At 48.6% G+C, this 19,353-nt stretch overlaps 1 protein-coding gene across 2 annotated transcripts in view; it reads right to left on the bottom strand.

The window, feature by feature from the left end:
- Positions 1-13,660, bottom strand: part of MLLT6 (MLLT6, PHD finger containing) — a 45,328-nt gene extending 31,668 nt beyond the window's left edge. The window contains exons 1-7 of one of the 2 annotated variants that reach the window (XM_083808779.1): positions 13,443-13,660; positions 9,876-9,955; positions 4,750-4,804; positions 3,066-3,175; positions 2,507-2,610; positions 1,711-1,804; positions 398-505 (exon numbers count right to left, since the gene is read on the bottom strand). In XM_083808779.1, coding sequence (XP_083664905.1) covers positions 398-505; positions 1,711-1,804; positions 2,507-2,610; positions 3,066-3,175; positions 4,750-4,804; positions 9,876-9,955; positions 13,443-13,551 — 660 coding nt within the window. In that variant the 5' untranslated portion in view covers positions 13,552-13,660. The remainder of the gene's footprint in view (positions 1-397; positions 506-1,710; positions 1,805-2,506; positions 2,611-3,065; positions 3,176-4,749; positions 4,805-9,875; positions 9,956-13,442) is intronic. The other variant, XM_083808780.1, reaches the window with a different exon arrangement.
- Positions 13,661-19,353: the final 5,693 nt, after the last annotated feature.

Raw genomic sequence — 19,353 nt, 5'->3', positions numbered from 1 at the left:
GCTGCGTTTAAAACCACAGCCCGAAGTACTTCCACACAGATCAACTCAGTAGCTGGAAACCGTAGCACAATGTCATCCTCAAAGCGGACCTGCCAGGAGTTAGAAATGTGAAAGTCGCACATTTCCTAAGTGTGTTCTGCCAAGACCCCTCTGGCATAATCTGAACACAAAAACTTGGCTCCACATTCCCCGTGGCTGTGCCGCTCCATTTACATACACATTTCTAGAGTTGTGTTTAGAAACACAACCACTGTTCACACCTCTGACTGTGAAACTCTTTGCAGAGTCAGGGCTCACCTGAGAAGCAAGGCATCAGTGCTCTCTGCACACTCTTCCCCTTCTCACCTCCATCCCACATGACTCTGGCTCTGAAGTGACAACTCTGTGCAGATCTTACCTTCTTTGGCCTTTCGTGGTGGGATACATGCTTCTCTTGAGCAGGGGACGTGGATCGACTCCGTCTTCCAGCAATGAAGGAGCTCCCTCCAGAGTGACGTGAGGTCTTCTGAGGTAAGTGGGGAAGGGAAGAGATGGACGACAGGGATGGGAGACAGGGAGAGAGAGAAGAAACTGTTATAGAGTCCGGCCTTCACTGTTACAGTGAGCAATGCTATGGTAAATGGCTTGTCTACAAGATGCAGGACCAAATTATAAAACTCCTAAAAATCCTGGGGTTTTGGTGACCCATGCACACTGACGCTTCCAAGAAGAAAGGCACAGCAGCTAAGAGACCATTCTGTAAACAACAAGATAAGTGGCAGCAGCAATATCGTGTAGACAAGTCAGTCCTCCTGAGCAGCAGCGTCTGTGTTTTGGTCTTGCGTGGGGTGCGGGGGTGTATGTGCATGGAAGGATGCTCTGTTCTCAGACTCCAGGCGCTAGCAGAAATCCTGCTATCTATCTCAACATCAGTAAATCTGATACAGAGCTACACTTGTATCAGATACTGAGGGTACCTGAAGGGCAGGGAAGGTGTCCTCCAGTTTGACTTTGAGGGGAAGCTCAAGACATCAGTCACTGCATGTGACAGCACTGATAAGAAGAAAGGAAAGTGGGGAAAGCCAGCAACAAAGGAGCCACTGACAGATAAACCTGTACGGAGAGGATCAAGTTTCCTTTTTGCTGCAGGGGGGAGAGCAGGTGTCTACTAATTATGCAGAACAGGGAAAGGGTTCCTCTCAGTCCTGTAAATAATAGGGGGAAATCCTTTGCCCCAAATATCCCTCAAACCATCTGTGAATGATTCCGGTCTCTTCTGGACTGCCCCTGTCCTCAGGCAGAAGTTTGGGCTGTTCTGTGTTACACCCTCCTGCCCAGGGGGCCTGATGTACACTAACTCCCTGGATGCTCTGTTTTCCTGTCTCAAGCTGCCTCTTACACTAGGGGCAGTGCTTTAGCATCTTTCTTCTAAGAAAAAACATTCATTCGACTTCTTGGGACTACTTCTTCAAACATACAAACCGGGTCAGGGAAAGCAAATGGAAGAATTAAGCCTGTGGTTTTGAAAATGAGTCTAAAGATGCTATAAAAATGCAATAAATAAATTTATTTTTATTCCTAAGTGACTCTGTCTGAATGGCTGAAAAGAGAAGCATCCTGCAGACCTTGTTTATGTATTCCTGGCATTTCTTACTGCTCAGAGCACAGATACAATCTAGGACGAAGACAATGCCTTAAAATAAAATCCATTGAAGGGATGAAGAAACTCACCATTTTATTGAAGTGGTACTTGCAGTAGCCACAATATTTGACATTGTCGACTTCTAGGACTTCCTCTTCACATAAGAGGCCAGCCATCTGGGCACTGAAATACACGAAATCAAGAGGAGGATAATGCAAACTGTACAGACAGAAAACATATCCCATCAACAAGCAAAACACAGTTCAAGATACCCAGGCAAGGTCTTGAAGTCTCCTGTCCTGCTTGGCAAATAGCTTTCAAAGACCATGAAAAGAGTTCAGACTATTTATAATTCATATCAAGATCTTTAAAATTGTCAGTACTTTCCTGCCAAATTGTTTTGCAATTTCTGTCTTTCTTAAGGCCTGGGCGATCAGTAACAATTCCAACAAAATGCATATCATGAACAAGGAATCAACATAAAGCTGGGAATCCCCACGTTCTACTGACAGGCAGTGTTGTTTTCAGGCTGCAGAGTACACGAGGATATCAGCCCTTAAAATCACATCATCTAGATGATACTTTTGTATGTGCTGCGCTGAAAAGGAACATTCCTGGATTGTGACTCATCTCTTCTCGAATTCCACACAGTCCTAGGGAAATCCCCAGACTTCATTCTCACCAAGGAAGGCTTGCTGGTGAAACCTCGGCCTTCCTGGGGAAGTTCCCGTCACAAATTGAGCAAGGATGAGATACCCCTTGCCTAAAATAAAAGCAGTATGGTTTGCCCAAAACCCCATGCCACCTGTTTGGTGCAGCCTCAAAACCGTAGCAGCAAAACCAATAGCTGGGGCCGTTCCTGGAATGATACTGGGGGCAACTCACCAGGTGACATGGAAAGCTTGCCGGCAGCCATGCCGATTACAGGCCATGCATGCTCCAGAGGCTGCTTTGCTCTCCCTGCCCTGCTCTTCACAGATGTAGCAGGTCTGCAAAAAAGGAAAAATGGTCACTCAAAGAGGTAGTCTACTTTACTCTCACTCTTCTCCAGGAGGCAAAGCCTTCGAGAACTTATAACTCGTGTCTAGTCATCTCCCTCCTACGACAGCTGTTCTGGGTTATTTCTCGGTCGCATGCACAAAACTTATGCATCTTCTTTTTCTCCCCAAATAACAACTGGGTCTGACCAAAATATTGATTAACCAACATGCAGCTCCAAGGAGTGGTGCGGTTGCTCAGGTTGCCAAGTTAAGGGAGAGGAAAACAGAACATCAAAAGTTATTTCCAAGAAAATTTACATTTACATTGTTAGTTATTTTTAAAGGGATCTAAGTACCTGGAAATTAAAACAAATTGGACAGGAGACATGGAGGACTAAGACGACCTCAGAAAAGCAAGGCAGGGCAAGTACATTTGGGACAGCAGGAGAAGGAGAAGGCCTTACCTTGTTGAAGCGGTCGTGGGGTACATACTGCAGGACAATTGGCTCCATGGTGAGCACATTGGCAAACTGCACCTCTGGGATGTACAGAGCACAGACAACGTGGGCCCACCCTGGAGAAGCAAACAAGCCAGAGAGCAGAGATTCACATGGGGCAACCCAGCAGAGTCTTATACTCAGACAAGGCTGCAGACAAGCACGGGAGGGAAAGGAGGAGGAGGATATAGGAAGGAAGCCAACTTAAGTTAGATGCTAGATTTGAAATACTGCTTGTTGTAACTTGGTTAGGAATCAAATCCTTTGTGGGAGAAAGATAGACAGATACCACCTCCAGATGCAATAAGAAAGCAGAGATTTCTTTGAGAAAAGAAAGGTACAGCACTCACTGCCCTTAAAAACATTCCGTCAGGACTTAAGACCCAGAGCTGAAGACCTAACCAAACCCAGAAAAGCATCCAAACAGTAAATGACGCTGATGGGACAAGTTTGACATGTAGTCCCATGCCAGTGGAAACAAAGCTCCCTTTATTGGCTGCTATCAATGGTTAAAGAAGGCTCTTTTTCAGCAGGCCAAGTTAGATTAAAACCTAAATCCACCAAGACACTTCCCAAATCAAACGTGTAAATCAAAATACCATCTGATCAGGACAGAACTGAGAAAGCTTGAAGGTCAGGAGCCTTTGGGGGACGATCTATACTGGTATGCCTACTGCACTGGAAAGATTTACCTAGAATTAGGATGGATTCAGTTGGGCAGGCAGAACCAAGCTCCACGAATATGGAATCATACAGTGCTGTAAGTACTCAGTCTATATAATTCTGTATAGTGGCATGGTTATAACACTTCTTGTGCCTGTCTACAGGGACCTGACCAAACCACATAATAACATGTTTGGAAGAAGATGCTATGTAGTTATAAAACAATCCCCCAACATGGTACTTTTACTACCGCACTAAGGCTCTCAGTATTTATGACCAGCCCTAATGGACACTTTTACGAAATATCCTGGACTTAGGGCTTCTTCTCTAAATATGGGACCTATTATAATAAAGACCTCCTTGTCTAATTTAGCCCTTAGTGTATTAAGGTAAGTGGCAGGTAGGTAGAGAGGCTTTTCTGAAAAATAAGAAGATTTTGAGGAAAAACAAGTTTGATCCATACAGCCAGCAGCATCAATAGCTGCTAGCTCTGACAACTGAAATCAGACTCCACGGTACTTCACAGTACCAGAGGCTGACAAGCAGCAATGATGAGCAAGTAAGTCCCACAGAGAGAAACACCTTTGCTGTGTCCTGGTCCCCTACTCTTGGACAGGAACTCAAGGCTGAGGCTCCATTAACATGAGGATCACATCACTGAGGCAAATAACTCAGCAACTTCCACCTTTCCATAAACAATGACATATCATGCACTAATTCCTGCAGGGTTAACCTCAAGAAACAGCACATTTCAGGGGCTCTGCTTCGATGCCAGCCAGAGGTCGGTCAGATATCCCCCCAGGGAAAGGTCTTCTCGCCATGGTGATTTCAGAAGGTGAAGTTTTGTAAGAAAAGGCAGAGTGTTTTCATTCCTCTGGAGCCTCCAGCCTTCCCTTTCTGGTGACATAGGCTCGGAAAAAAAAATTGCACCTGGGACAGCTGCCGAGAGGCACTGCAAGACATACCGGCTCCACGCAGAAGTACTTACCTCCGTTGTCGGTCCGTTTCAGGGCTCCATCTTTGTGGGGACACAGTTCACATCTCTTGAAATTAAGCAGAAACAACAAGTTTAATCTAACTCCCAGGTGCATGGGGCCAGAAAAGAGATGATTAATTTAAAACACGCTTATAAAAGATGGGGCTGCTTTCAAAGAGAGGAAGTGGAAGAAGGGCTGAAAGCGGTTTGGGTACAAAAAGATACTGTGACACAGCTCGATATCGTCCTGTGTGACGAGGATGTATTTAAAGCCTCAGCCCAAGAGCCACAGGGCTGCAGGCGAACCTTGACTTTCACAGGGCTTTTAGAAAAGAAGTTTTAGTCCTTGCGGTTGCGAAGTAAAACTGAAAACCGTGACTCAGAGAGCAAAAGGCAAATAAAGAAAAGCCATTATCTATCTTTGCCCCTTTCCTTCCTTCTCTCTTTCTCTTGCGATATTTTTTCCAGCCAGTCTCATGAATGCTGAGTGAGGCAGTTGTGACATTCACCAGCGGGGTGCAGGGGCCATGATAAGCCCGGTCCCAACGCCTGGGGCTGGCGGGTGGACACCCCGCTTCCCCAGCCCCAGGCCAGGGGGCCTGAGTTGGAATAGGGAGAGAGTGAGGGGAGCATTGGTGCTGGTGGGTCCCTGACACATGGGAGGGTGCAGGGAGCTCCCTCAGCCCTGACATGGTGGGTAGGGGGGCACAGGCCCAGCACCATGACAGGCTGTGAGGGATAGCAATGGCTCAACGCCTCACTCCGTGCCTGGTCACTAATGGCTGCTTTTGGGGACAGCTATGAGGGGGAATCACCAGTTCTTCCACCCAGGGCCAGCAGCCACAGGGTGGATGGAGGTGAGGGGAGATGCCCCCTCATGCTACGTCTGCAGGACACCGAGGCCTCCAAGGCCAGCAGCGGCCCAAACCCACTTCAGTGGGCTCTCCTCAGGGCTATGGCAGAAGGGCCTCACCCCACCCCACGCACACCCGACAAGGGAGAGATGAGGGGACAGAGAGACGCCGGCAGGGCATGATGGCAAGAGCCAGATAAGCCCAGTGCCGCGGCCCTCGGTGCCATTCCTACCTCAGAGCAGGTGGCGACGCCTGCGCTCCATTTCCCCCCTCACTACTGCGGTCCTGCCTGCCCGTCCTCACCTCCATGTCGGGCCATCGCCATGTGCAGCTTTCCCTGGGCCATAAAGCCCTTTTGAAGCCCTGAGGTGGTTTCGGGGCACGTTGCCACACACGAGGGACGCTCTCGCAGCCCCAAGGGCTCCTCCCAGGAAATGGTCATTGTTTTCTCGTGACATCAGTCAGGGAAAATTTCTATGCTTTTATTGTTTTGTTTGACTTTTCTGCGCCTGCTTAGAAAGCCTGAAAACCTGTGACATACAGCCCTTTTCCTTCCCTAGCGGAAATGTCTGATTTGTGAAAAAAAAAAAAAAAAAAGAAGAAAAACACCAACAAAAAAGCTGTTTTTCTGTGAAAAATGTGCTTCATCAGAAAGTTTTGAAATGAGCTGCCTGGTATCGAAGCGAGACGGCAGCTGTACCGGTATGAGTGTGTGGGGCATGCATGCTGCCGCTGCTCCGCTACATCCACCCAGCTCCGGCAAGCCCCATGTGTGACGGGGCAGGTGCTCTGTGCCACAACAAGCACCCGTGTACTGAGCAGTAACTGGCCTCCAGCAAAAACATCTGCTGCTGAGCTGTCCCCGAGGACCTTCCACAAAGGTGGTCGTCCTCAAGGAAACTCAATGTTTCCTCTGCTGTCATTTTACCTCTTGACACAATAAATACGATCACAATGCTTTGGGCAGCAGGGAGGCTCAGTCCAGTTCTCAGTGGAGTCAAGTGTGTGGGGATGCCAAATAGGTACCTCTGGCAAACATGAAATTCCTGTGATAATGTATAAACAAGAGGTGAGAGGACGAAGACCAATGCCATTGGCAGCCCATCACACTTTCCCCGCAACTTTGCTTGAAATATGTGTCTGGCCACAGGAGGTGATTCACTTTGCTCCTGGTTGGGTCCAGACAGGCAGGGCACTGGAGAGCAGCTCTCACAATTACCACAGAAAGCCCGGCAAAGCCAAGACAGAGAAAGAACTGGGTTAACTGAGACACTGTAATAAGAAATTTGCACTTGAAAAGGCCCCTCCGCTCTCCCCTCCACCCCTCAGATCAAAGCAGCTCTCCCACCACGCGATTAGCAAAGCTCTGATTGTAACAAGAGGGGTTAACAGCTCCATCGGCCCCACACAAGACTTTTAATAGCCCTGCCTCTAAATGACAGCTAAAGCCTTCACATGATCCCTCACATGAGTGCCCTCTGGCCATTGCAGCTCACCGGGCTTCCTAGACAATTTGATTACAAAGTGGATGGGCTTTCAGTTGCTTACTGTAAGCACAATAGTGTCCACAGCATCCTTTAGGGACCTGCGCATCTAAGGAGAGGTTATGAGCAAGGATTAGCGGTACCTCTTCCTTTCACTCAACCTGCATAGGCCAAGGAAGTCTCCAGCATTTTTATTTCAACTCTGGGAAAAGAACAGAGCTGGTTGATTAAAACCAGGTTGTGATGGCGAAGGTTAGAGTTTCTGACCCCCTAGGGCTTCTAACTCAGGGACAGAGCACCAAGCCATTAGACCTGACAACCCAAGTCAGGGCTCCTGAGCTCTCCTTCCAAAACTGAAGAGATGGAGTCTCTCTAAAGGAGAGACACAGAAATTGGGATGTTTTAAAGTACTAAGGAGAGCAACAATCTTTGTGCCTTCATATCTCATTTTCAAAGTAAAAGTATCAATATTTAGCCAATAAATACGCTTGTTATGGACTAAGCTTGTAAACTGCTTTAAGATTCTTCTATGAAGGCAGATGTGGGAAGACAAACACTGCTGTTTTGCAAAGGAGTTTGCCACACAGTCATTGTGAAAGAAATACGAATATCAATTCATCCTGCTGTTGACAGTGTATTTTGCGCTCACGTAGCAGTATCTCTCATTCAAGACCATCAAGGCAGTGTCTGCAGGCTGATAACGCTGCTTTTACAGCTGGAGAAAGCCAGGCACAGAGAGGTGCAATGAAACCCCCGGGCAGTGAAGAGCCACACCTTCCAGCCTCGCTGGACCATGGAGCACAGATTCAAACAGCGTGTTAGCAGCACAGCCATGCACAGATCTCATAAGACCTGACTCATTTCCCTTACTCTGATCATGCTGTTCCCTACATCAAAGAAGTAGATTCTTTTTATGTATTTACCCATTTGCGTGTCTGTTGCTATGACTGCTGGCGTTTAACTGAAAAGGTGAAGGATTTAGATAGGAAATCATCCCCAGCTCTGCTTAGGAAGGAAGATTATCACTGTTCAGTTGTTATACTAGCAGGGCTGAATGCCACGGACTGAATGGCATGACTGAAGCCCACCACGCATTGTCTAACAGATTTCACTGAGGGCAAGTTAAATAAGGAGCCACCTGCAGGGGTATTGTTTTCTTGATACCTTGGAGGCAGTTTGAAGTGTCTAAAGTGCAAGAGAAAAGTTAGAATCCTTGCGATGAGCACAGGTGAGGAGGACTTGTGTGTACATGCACTACTACAGCTTACACTGAGTTGTAGCTAACACCGAAGAGCTTCTCTTTGCCTGCATGGCTGGGAGACAGGGGGGAAGGAGGCTCATGAAATCCAAATTCCTTTCTTTACTATGAAACTATCTGCAGGATGTAAAAGCACTCAAAGACACATTTGATCTTCTTTACTGCAGTGCGCATAAAAGCAGCATCTTACAAAGGCAAAAGAGCTCAGGTCTGAAAGTCTGGTCTTGTTTACACTCCCACTTCCAATGAGGAATGAGTTAATGCAATGTATAAAGCATGGTACAGATACCTAATTCCCCCATTCACTCATCTTTGCCAAGTTCTTCGCCCATCTGTGAAACAGATTAAACTTTTGTACTGCAGCAAGCAGAGAGCCCAGCTGAGATGGAGCACGCTATTTGCTCCATTCTGCACAGATCCGCATATTCAGAGGTCACCTACATCAGCTTCACTAGGTACTTTCACTAGGTGTACTTTAGAAAAAAATGGCTAAACCAGTTCAGAAGGCAGTGCAGATATTAATAAGTGTTGTTTGTGCTGGTTGAGGCATTCCATATTTGAAAAAGCCAAAGTTTAATGTACATTGATTTTTTTTAAGGAAGTGAAGGGGGGAAACTGTCTCAAATTTACTGCATGGCAAAAGCAGCGCCTCTGGCATAACTAACGTGGTAAAGATCTATACCCTGGCCCCTCAGCAGCTGGTTGGTGTAGCTGTATCTGATAAGGGTTCACATGGGAAGTTGCAGAGTAGCTGGTGTGCTATAAACTCACAGTCTAGTTTACTGCACAAATAACTTTGCCACATAGACGGGCCTAAGAGGCAGTCCTGGCCTGATTGTTTCCACTTTCCTGCCTCACCGGGAAATGCCAGAATTAATTAAGAACATTCGCAAAGTGTTCCATACTGCTAAATTGCTACTTAGACAGAAACTAAAACCTGATCCAGCTTCCTGTCATTTTCTCTGCTATTTAACAAACACAGAAGACTTTATGCAGGAGACTGTTGCTGCACACGAGATATGAATGCCAGCTCATCCTGTCTGTCAGTACGACAACATACCCTGTACAGCAGCATCTCAGGTGGTAACAACTTTCCTCCACTCCAAAACTTTCTGAGAAGCTGTATAGAAAAAACTGCAGGGAAGCCACCTTCAAGAGGAACGTCATTATTTTTTAGAAGATCGAGGTCCCTAGATGCAAAAGTTTCATCACTGATAACTTGCTTAAAAGTACCTTTGGCAGCGTTTTCATCAAAATGGCTAAGAATGCTTTATAAAGCTGTTTGACATAATTATTTCTATTGTATAAACAAGAAACGAGGGGAAAGATTTTAGAAGAGAAGTAGTTTCTCAGATAGGTGAGGGGTGAACGCCTTGTCCAAAGTTATATTGCAGGCTACAGGCAGAGCTGGGATTGCAACCACAGCAGTGCCGAATGCCAGGCTCCGTCACTTTCGTCAGTGGACCACGCTGCTTCCAGCAGAGGCGTGAAGGGCTCTGAACCAACTCGTTCCGTGTAAGTACAAGTGTGCTCTGTACTCACCACCCTGGCGGCTCTCTCTTGAGATTCACATTTCCGACAGAACCACGGTCCAGTAGGAACCTGGACAATTCCATAACAAGCTGGAAGAAAAGCAGAGAGAGTTCATTTGATTGTCTTTAAATTGGCTGTTAATTTCTCAGCTGTATATAAAAGTTTGCCAAAGCTGTTATTAGTCAGAGATTGGTAACAAAAACAAAAATCACATCTAAGCAGCATTTTATTCCCCGTTCCAGTTTCCACACCCTGCAACAGCGGACAGCCCTTTGCAAGAGGTCCAGTGTGATACATTTATTCAAGCTTATAAATAAGCTCACACCCAGTATAAAATATCCTTATAAAAATCTGTGCTAAGTGGGAATGCAGCACTTCATAAACCAGGTCCAGTTCTGGCCTAGTGAACACAAACAGGCTAATTTCTTACCCCTTAACTTTTAAAATGTCACTAGTGATTTAATATAAAACTATGAAATAAATGGCTATTAAGCATTTTAACGACCAAGATAAAATCTCAGTATCATAAAGGAAGTAATCTCAGTGTGAGTTCACACAGATATCAAGAAAAAAAAAAGCATTTACCCTGCACACTCTCAGGCTTGTAAGTCACACCCAGCAGCAGCCTTTTGTAGCTTCCGACAGCACTGAATTCAAGTTTTTTAGGACTAGCCCCCAAAACGGGTTCCGCGTTGATACAAGACTCCAGCTCATAACCCAACAAAACTGTTGTTCTTATCCACCTACACCAGGCATCCCTCTAGCTTTCTATATCCCTGCTGATTGTCTCAGGGTCTCCCTAGGCGAGCTGCAGCTCCATTCCTTTGAAATTCATTCCCTTCTCTGATGGGACAACGTTTCCCGAAGACCATTCACCTTCTTTGGTGGCCTTCTCCCTCTCACCATTCAGGGATGGTCTTTGTTGAGTCCTTGAGGAAGCTTTTCTGACCCTGAAAGGGCTCTTGGCCACCACACATGTAGGTTTAAAGCAAGAGGCTGGCAAAGATAGGGGTATGAAATAAGGCTATTTGTGGCCAGGTGAGGGTATAGAAGCCTCCTAGGAAAGAAGAAATTACATTTTCCTTATTCCACCTCCAAATGCGAGCTGACGGTTGGAATGGAATCCCAGTCACTCGAGACATCTGAAACTAGGTTGGACAAAGCATCTGAAAATATCCTGCTGGATGCAATCCTGTGATGTCCCCTGGGGAAAGGACCAGACACGACGCCCAATAGGTTTTCTCCATCTCTCTAACGTCTTTTATGCTGTTTTAGCCAGGAAAATGAACATGATTGTGGAGTTAAACTGAAAGAAGTGACTGCAAGATGAGCCAAGGCAGATACGCAAGAAAATAGAAACTACATGAAAGCAATGACAGAGGAGCCTGCCTTGGGTCCATCTTTAGCAATGGGCTTAGGGCCAAAAGCAAGCACTCAGCTGGAGCTAGTGCAAGCTTCTGTGCCCACTGCTTCAAAAAGAAAGACAACAAGGAAGAAAACAAGGAAAAATGCAGAACATAAATAGGGTAGAGTTGAAAATATTATTTCTAAACGTTCTTCACTATCTTATTAGAGTCTTCATTTCCAATCAGATGTTTTTGTTAACATTTTGAATTTTTTACTGGAAAAAACTAACTATTGTCACAGAAATTGTACTATTTTTTTTTTAAATCAGCTTTAATGTGTAGCTATAACATAAGCTTAAAATAAACAGAGGGTTCTTTACTGGGCTGCACAATCATTTCAAAACACAACTTTGGTTTTGCAGATATTCAGGCAGTACAAAGAGATACCAAACCTAGCGTGTGGTTGTAGGGAATGAGACTAGAAGGCCCAGCTGAACCTCTACAGTGGTTTGCTTCTGTTTAGTGACTAAAAGCCCACCAAAACACCACACGACTACTGGGTTTGTGAGCAGGCTTTAAAAAGAGGGCTGAAGGTATTCTGAACATCCACTACACACTGCTACCCTGCTTAAGAACTACTGTATCCTGACGGACTCCTACAAGCCCTAACCACACAGTTGTGCTTCCCCAACACCCCAGCGATGCCCTCCTGGAGGCTCTTCTAACGCCTCCCAACCCTCCCAACGCTGCCCACCCGCTTGGCTGCCTCGCAGCGAGCGCATCCATCTCCGTAACCGTGCGGGCCCACAAGCAGGCACCCTGCAAGAATAACCGGACCGCAGATTGGAGACCGCTCTAGCCGGCAAACGGAAGCGTTGATGTTACTCTTGGAAGCGAGCACAAGGATGCCAGTGCCCTTAATCTCCCTCCAAAAAAACAGCTACGCAGAAACACGTTCTCCAGCGGGTGGTTGGACGAGTCTTGGGAAGAACGGAAGAGTTACAGCACCAAAACCAAAACAAGCAAGCATCCTTGCAGGGAGACCCTACACGCTGCCGGTCACACGGAGGCAACCTGGAGGGGCTGTTTTATGGCAGGAGACACCCAGGCGCTGACTGAACGCAGAGAAATCCCCCGCCAGCTTCGCTTCCTCTTTTCACCTCCCCTTCAGTCACCTGGTTGCAAGCGAGCTCTCGCAGAAGATGTGAGCACAGACACATCAAACATAGGAAAAGCAGCAGAAAGCTCAACCTACAGACCCAGAGACCTGGCCTGGCAGGCGGGGAGAGGCAGCGCAGGACAGGTTCCCGGCCCGAGACCCGAGCGTGCAGCAAGACACCGAGGGAGAGCCTGCACAGGAAGAGGCTGGAGATACGCGGGGAGATGGATGGGATAATAATAGATGGGAAAACAGACATGCCAGATGAGCCCAGAAACCTTCGTGTTATTCAAAACAAACCAACCAGCAGCATCGCCCTTCCTCGCTGCTGGGTTTAAGCGGCAGCAAACACGCACCCGTGCAGGCGCTGGTGCCGAGGACAAACTTTCCGGCCCGGTAGCGTGTGCGAGGGGCGTGCTCCGAGTCATTTAAAATGCAAATGGCCCTTATCTCGGGGAGGGGAAGGGCCGGCTCCCTCCCTGCCCTTGGGGGCGGCAGCTCCCGGGCCGCGGCCGCCCCCGGGGGGTTACCCGGGGCCACGGGCGGCCGCGGGCCGAGCCCGGGCACGGGGCGGCGGGGGGGGGGGGGGGGGGGGCGGGCTCGGGGCGCTGCCCCCTGCTCCCCCCGGGGCCCGGCACCGGCCCCGGGCACCGGGCAGCGGCCCCCCCCCCGGTTCCCCCCCCCACGGAAGGAAGCGGCCGCCGCTCGCTGCCGGCGCCCCCGGTAAGGGGCAGCGCCCCGAGCCCCGGCCCGTGGGTGCCCCCCGCGGGAGCAGCTGACGGCCACCTCCGCTCCCCCCGTCCTCCGTCCCCCCTCCCCGGCTCCTCCGCGGCGGCAGGCCAGCGGCGACACCGTTATTTGGAACAATGGGGATAAAACAAAGCCCCCCCCCCCGCCGCCGCTCCCCCGGCCTCCCCGCCGCTCCCGGGGCGCACGGCGGGGGGAAGGCAGCGGCGGCGGCCCCGGCCCCGGCCCCGCTCTGCTCCGCGGCCCGGGGCTGGCGGCGGGGCCGGGCCGAGCCGTGCCGTGCCGTGCCGTGCCGGGCCGAGCCGTGCCGGGCCGGGCGCTTACCTTGGTGCACCGCCACATTGCAGCCGTGTCCATCGCAGTACACCAGCGGGTTCTCCGCCCAGCCCCGCTCATCAGAACAGACACAGCAGCCTCCCACCATCTCCTTCATACTTCCATGAGGGTTTCCTTCCCCCCCTCCTCCCGCTACGCACACACTCCTCCCTCCCTCCTCCTCCTCCTCCTCCTCCTCGCTCCCCCCTCCCCGCCCGCAGCCTGCCTTTCACACGGCCGCCCCCCGAGGGGCTCGGGGTGCCCGGCCCCCCGGTGGCGGCGGCGCGGAGCCGGGAGGCGCTCGGGGGCCGGGGGGGGGGAGGGGGGGGACGACCCGGGGGCGGCGCGCCCCCGCCCCGCGTCCCGCACGCTCGCCCCGCGCCCGGGCACCCGCCCCCGCGCGCCCCCGCCCCGCCGCCCCCCCGGCCATGATGGCCGCGCCCCGAGCGGGCCCCCCCCCCCCCCCCCGGCGCCTCCCCCTGCGGCTGGGGGGCTGCTGGGGGGCTGCTGGGGGGGGTCGTGCTTTGCTTTGGGGTTGGGTTCTTGTGGTTGTTGTTGTTGGAACCCCCCCCCCCCCGGGCCGCTTTATGCTGCTTTCTTTATGGTTTTGTTGTGTGTGTGCCCCCCCCGCCTTCCCGAGCGGACCGGGCAGGGCTCCGAGCGCGCAGCCGGGGGCGCAAAGCGCTGGGTGCGTGCCCGAGCAGCCCCCGCGGGTCGCTCCCCAGCGATGAGTCGCGACCGTTCCCCAAATCCTATTATCTCCGCAATTCCTCTTTGACAGATTGGGGTTCCGCGAGCGCCACCGCCTGTCCCGCTCTCGGAGGCTCCTTCTGGAGGAGTTTTTAACCCGTTGGCACCTGTTTTGTGGCGGTGTCTTTCCAAGGAAGGGGAAAAATGTCCCCTTGGGTGGGTTGCGTCCAGCAGGAGAAACGTCAGAAACCCCATACAAACCAGTTAAAAGAAATAATCCTAGAGCATAGGGAGTGCAGCTCCGTGGGACTGCAGCTGCAGGTCTCCACACGGTATCACGGCACACCGCGAGGAGCAGCCCTGCCTTTGGACGCACCACTCGGTTAAGACAAGGAGAAACGAGGAAAACCCGAGCACAGAGCACAGAGATAAGTAACTCTTAGAGAATAGGTCTAGGAGGAAGCCAAGGAATTCGTGTAACTTGTCCGTGCAGCTCCAGCAGGGCCGGCTGCACCTGGAATCACTTGCCAGAGGACACAGAGCAGCGGAGAGGGAACAGAGCCCAGGTCTCACCGTCTCTCACACAGGTCCACCCCCAGCAGACCGTGCTGTCCTAAAGAAAAAAAAGATAGGAAAAGCAGCAGCGAATAACTTTTCACCTGCATTGTGATAAAGAAAAAGCCATCCTCTTGCTGCTGCACTGCACAGCTCCGTTACAGCGGTGCTTTTGTCACAGGTCGGGCTGCTGGAGGAATGGTACACAGGAACCCCAGCACAAAGGTGCACTTAAACATGCCCAATTTGCACTTCTACTTTTTCGTTCTGTTCCTGCAAATCCTTGCTGCTTTAAACAGAAGTGTTATGAATTAGATGCAAAGAAGAGAGCAGTGTATCTTGCTTAGGAAATGCATGGGATTCATGGAATCATTCAACTACAGGAAATCTTTTTTTCCTTGCTCTTTGCTGGCTTGTGAGCACTGAAGAGAGATGGTTGTGGTAGTGGGAGAAAAAAGAAATTAAAAAAAAAAAAAAAAACAGGAAAAAAAATCAAAAGCCATTCCTGCTGCGTCCAGGAGCAGGCACTTAAAAGTGTTTTCAGATGCTGGCACACGTGGGAGTGGCTGGGAGGTCCTATCTCTGCTCAGAAGTCTTCAAAACGATCAATGTTCCTGCAGGAATCTGCCCTACCTGGAACACATCAGCAGTTCCACTCGCCGTCCTACAAGCACATCGTGCAGCGGCTCCACAAGAACTGTTCCTGATTTACAGTAACTTAAACAAGAGCAGAAACAGCGTCAGTATCCCCTAGACTGGTGACCTTCCTCTTCTCACTCCAAGTTTTTTCTCTTGCGATGGGTAGGCTTTGAAAGGTCAGCATATCCTGTCGTAGAGTTTCTTTATAAAAAAAAAAATCTTCTCATCAGAGAGCAGAGAGGAAACCCATTCCAACAGCCCTAATAATCACCAGTTTAGCATCCTTTATATTGCACCTGTTCAAGCGTTACATCAAGGGGCTGGAAGGCAGACGGCTCCCTGAGAAGCTGCCTGCTGGGTTGCTGTCTTCCTTTTATTACATTCCTTTGAGAGTCACAGGGGCAGACAATACGTTCACCACATTGCTGGAAATTCACTGAGCCTTAGCTCACTTTTCTGGGAGGGTTTCCCCTCCTCTCCCCCTCTTTTTTTCTTTTATCTATTGTGTTATGAACTTGTTTAAAGGAAAGGGGGGAAAATCTGGCTGGTTGCCTTTGTAACCTGGAGGAGATCCTTGTGGTTTAAGGTTGTCTTAGACTACAGGACAAAACGCTAAACATCCGCCAGCCCCTGACGGTCTTGGTTCCAGTTGGCCATGCTCACAGACACTTGGACTTGAACTGCAAATTTGCCTTTAGGGGATTAAGTTCCAATTTACATAACTAATCCCTGCGGTGAGGAAAGGCGAGGCCGGAGAGGAAAGGGCACGACTGTTCCTTGAGAAAAAATTGGGGAAAAGTTACGGCTGTGAAAACCGAGACATGGGGATACTGAAGTTACATTGTTCGTTTGTTATTTTATCAGTCTAAAATGTGCTCATACGTGTGAAGCGGGCCAAATAAAGTGATATATACTGACTCATGGGAACCACTGTCCTCGTGTATCTCAGTCATAACTGCGGACCAAAGTTACAGGAGTTATTACTAAACTTAGTAGTTTACTGCTATATACAGAGAATTTTTGATAAGGGAGCTGGCTTTTCCACAGGCTCATACGTCATGGCCAGCACTGTCAGCCTTATTTCTGGCTGCAGAGTCTTTGTTACAGATGATCTTTCATCGGAGGGAGGTCCTTTGCATTTACTGGAGTAGTATTTAAAAATAGCATAAACTTAGTTACCATCTAAGTCGCTGACAGGGAAATCCTTGAGATAGAATAAATAAAATATTCTTACTGGGGTGTAGGGCCTTATCAGTGCATTTTTTTCACTCTTACTTCAGCTATTTTGTCTATAAAATACATAAATCTTGTGCTAAAGAAAAGAACAACAAAATAAACGCAACTTATCTTCCTTACGATAACTCCACATGCTCCTAGGAAATGTAAGGGCTGATCGGTGCTAGAGAAGTGCTTATGGCCTAGCTTGCACAAAGCGTCGATGCAGGGAAGTACCGGGATGTGCATGCTTAATGGCTCGCAGTGATAGATTGCCTCTCTGCGCAGGATCCTGGTCTTCTCCAACAGCTTCTCCTGGGAATGAGGCTCCTCCTTGCCTTCGTTTATGGGGAAACTGTCACTTGAGATTATCGTGAGAAGGACGGTAATTTATCTGGGTCCGTGTAGGGCTATTTGTGGACAGGCAAATCTGAGCCCCTGTTTAACGAACCCATTTGTTCTACCAGGTTTTATCTTATTCCTATGGGCAGGTGGAAGGAGGAGGGAATTGTGCAGATAAGAGTAGTAATCCTCGCTAGGCAGCCAAATTCCTTGAGTCACTAGCAAGAACCACCACTTTAAAGTATAAATCTCTCAGTTTGAACTGAGGGATCAGCGCAACAGATAGCAGCAGCAAACTCTTATCCTCTGTTAAGAACAGCCACTAGGGAGAACGGGACACAAACGGAGAACTCTCTGAACCATATCTCTGTTTAAAAGTTGTTGTTTTTTTTCATTTTAGACCAAACTTTTCATCCTTCTCACAAAGATATGTGCACGCTGAGCTCCTCCGTCTTTTTGTAACCGCTTACTAGCACAGCAAGTGGGCTGCACACATTTTATTACCAGCAAAAATGAGAATGATGGTAACGATAGTGATGCTAAGTAATCAAACGTGAGTCAGTGAATTACACAAAACATTACCCAGCTTTATTTTTTACCTCTCCTGCATGTAATGCTGCTAACAGGACGGTTCTGGGCTCCCGTTTCCTTTGTGGTGGGCTTTTAAAGCACACAAACTTTTTCCTTTGCCCTCCACCAAGACCTGATCGGATTACCTAGCAACAAATGGTCCACGTTCAAAGGTCAGCATGGACAAGGTGTCAAAATCTTGGTATTTCTCTGCACCGTAGGTAGGGGAAGTGTGATTGCTGACTTCGGATGCAACGAAGCCCCATTGCAACCAGCACGGTGGTGTGCGTTTTTCCAAGCATACGGCGCTCCTTAACTCTCTTTTCCCATTGCAGGACAAGAATTCCCACTGAGGCCCGCAGAGGCTCCTCGTACCCCCCAGCACTGACGCTGGGAGCTCGGTCTGCAGCCTGCAAAGGCAAAGTCTCTGTTTAACCAGGAGCTTCAGCCACCTCTGCAGCGTGCTGCCTGGAGGGAGAGAGCGGGACCTTTGCCCCTGCTGTTCATTAACCACACCTACCAAAAACCCCACACTTTTTGTCACTTCCCTGCCCTGCTCATGTCCTAACAAAAATATAGGGTTGAGGTATCTTTTCTCAAGAAACCGCTCTGTTTAGTGCGGACATTTATGAAAGAAAAAAGAACAATCAGCTTTCGGAATGGACTATTGAATCAGTGCTTGTGTTTTACTAGCTGGGTTATTTTCTGCTTGCTCTATTATAGGCTAAATGCTGCATTTTTAATATATGAGCATACCCAGAAAGATTCAGAGTACAGAAAGCCGAGTGCCAACCACATGCACTCTGAGCTCTGCTTTGTCAGTGACTTTCTGGCCTTGGACAAGTCACTTCCTCCCTTTGTGCCTCATTTTCCCTCTTTGTACGCCCTATTCCCTACTGCAGAGCCCTTTTGGGTTGTTTGTCTGAAAAGCACTGTATAAGTGCAAGTTATTATTCATTAAACAATGTCATTAAGTACTTTGAAAGGAAACAATGATGTCATTAACAACTTCGAAAGGAAATAGTGCCATTAATGGCTTATAAAGGAAAAAAGTAGCAATTGAAATATCTTCTGTGCCGGCCTCTTTTTCCTCCAGCAGCTTAAATCAAATGAGATGCTATGTCATATTCATCTTCATGGTTTTGATGCATTTAAAACAGTAAAATTGATTAATATAGTAGGTCATTGGACAGGAAGGCAATAAATTTGCTTTCGGTATTAAATTACTCGTTTATGAGTGGAAATATTTTGAAGAGATTCTTAGAATCCCTCTCTCTCTTCATCCCTAAAGCTGAAACTCCCACGCTTTTGTGGCACACAGGTATTTGTGGCCGTGCTCCAGCCCGTTTATCTTACTGTCCTCTCCCACCGGCGAAACGAGGATTCCCGTGGGCCGTGCGTTCAAAGTGGGTTAGCTGTTTATTCACTCCTTCCTGCAGAAAAGAGCATGTGCTGCAGACCACGCGGATGAGGAACATCTCTAGAACAAGTCCAGTTTAACAAACCTAACGGGATAATGATGAAATCACATAAACATTGCTTTGGAAGGAACTTGAAGAGACCAATTAGTCTAACTCCCTACGGGGAGGCAGAACCAAGGACTTATTAGTGTCATATTATTTTTATTATTACTGTTTACATTAGGCAGTGAAAGTACACAATTAACAGAGGAATAAGTGATGTGGTCTCTGTCCAGAAACCGAGATTATTTTTTTAGGAGCCTGTAGTTTGGCTTTTACATTTATTCTTAGGGACCTAAATAGATGCCTGGCTTTAAAACCAAAGCTTTCTACATGACGTCTTGCACAAGCTTTGAGCTGCTCCCTTTTCTTGGTGTGCCCAAACCTCTGCTAATGGGGAGCAGGACCAAGGCTTTTGAGAGCATTTAACCTCTCCTGGAGCACCTTGG

Source organism: Anser anser (assembly GCF_964211835.1).
Source record: "Anser anser genome assembly, chromosome: 23".
In the NCBI taxonomy this organism is placed as follows: domain Eukaryota; kingdom Metazoa; phylum Chordata; class Aves; order Anseriformes; family Anatidae; genus Anser; species Anser anser.
This window is presented reverse-complemented; position numbering and strand designations above follow the sequence as displayed.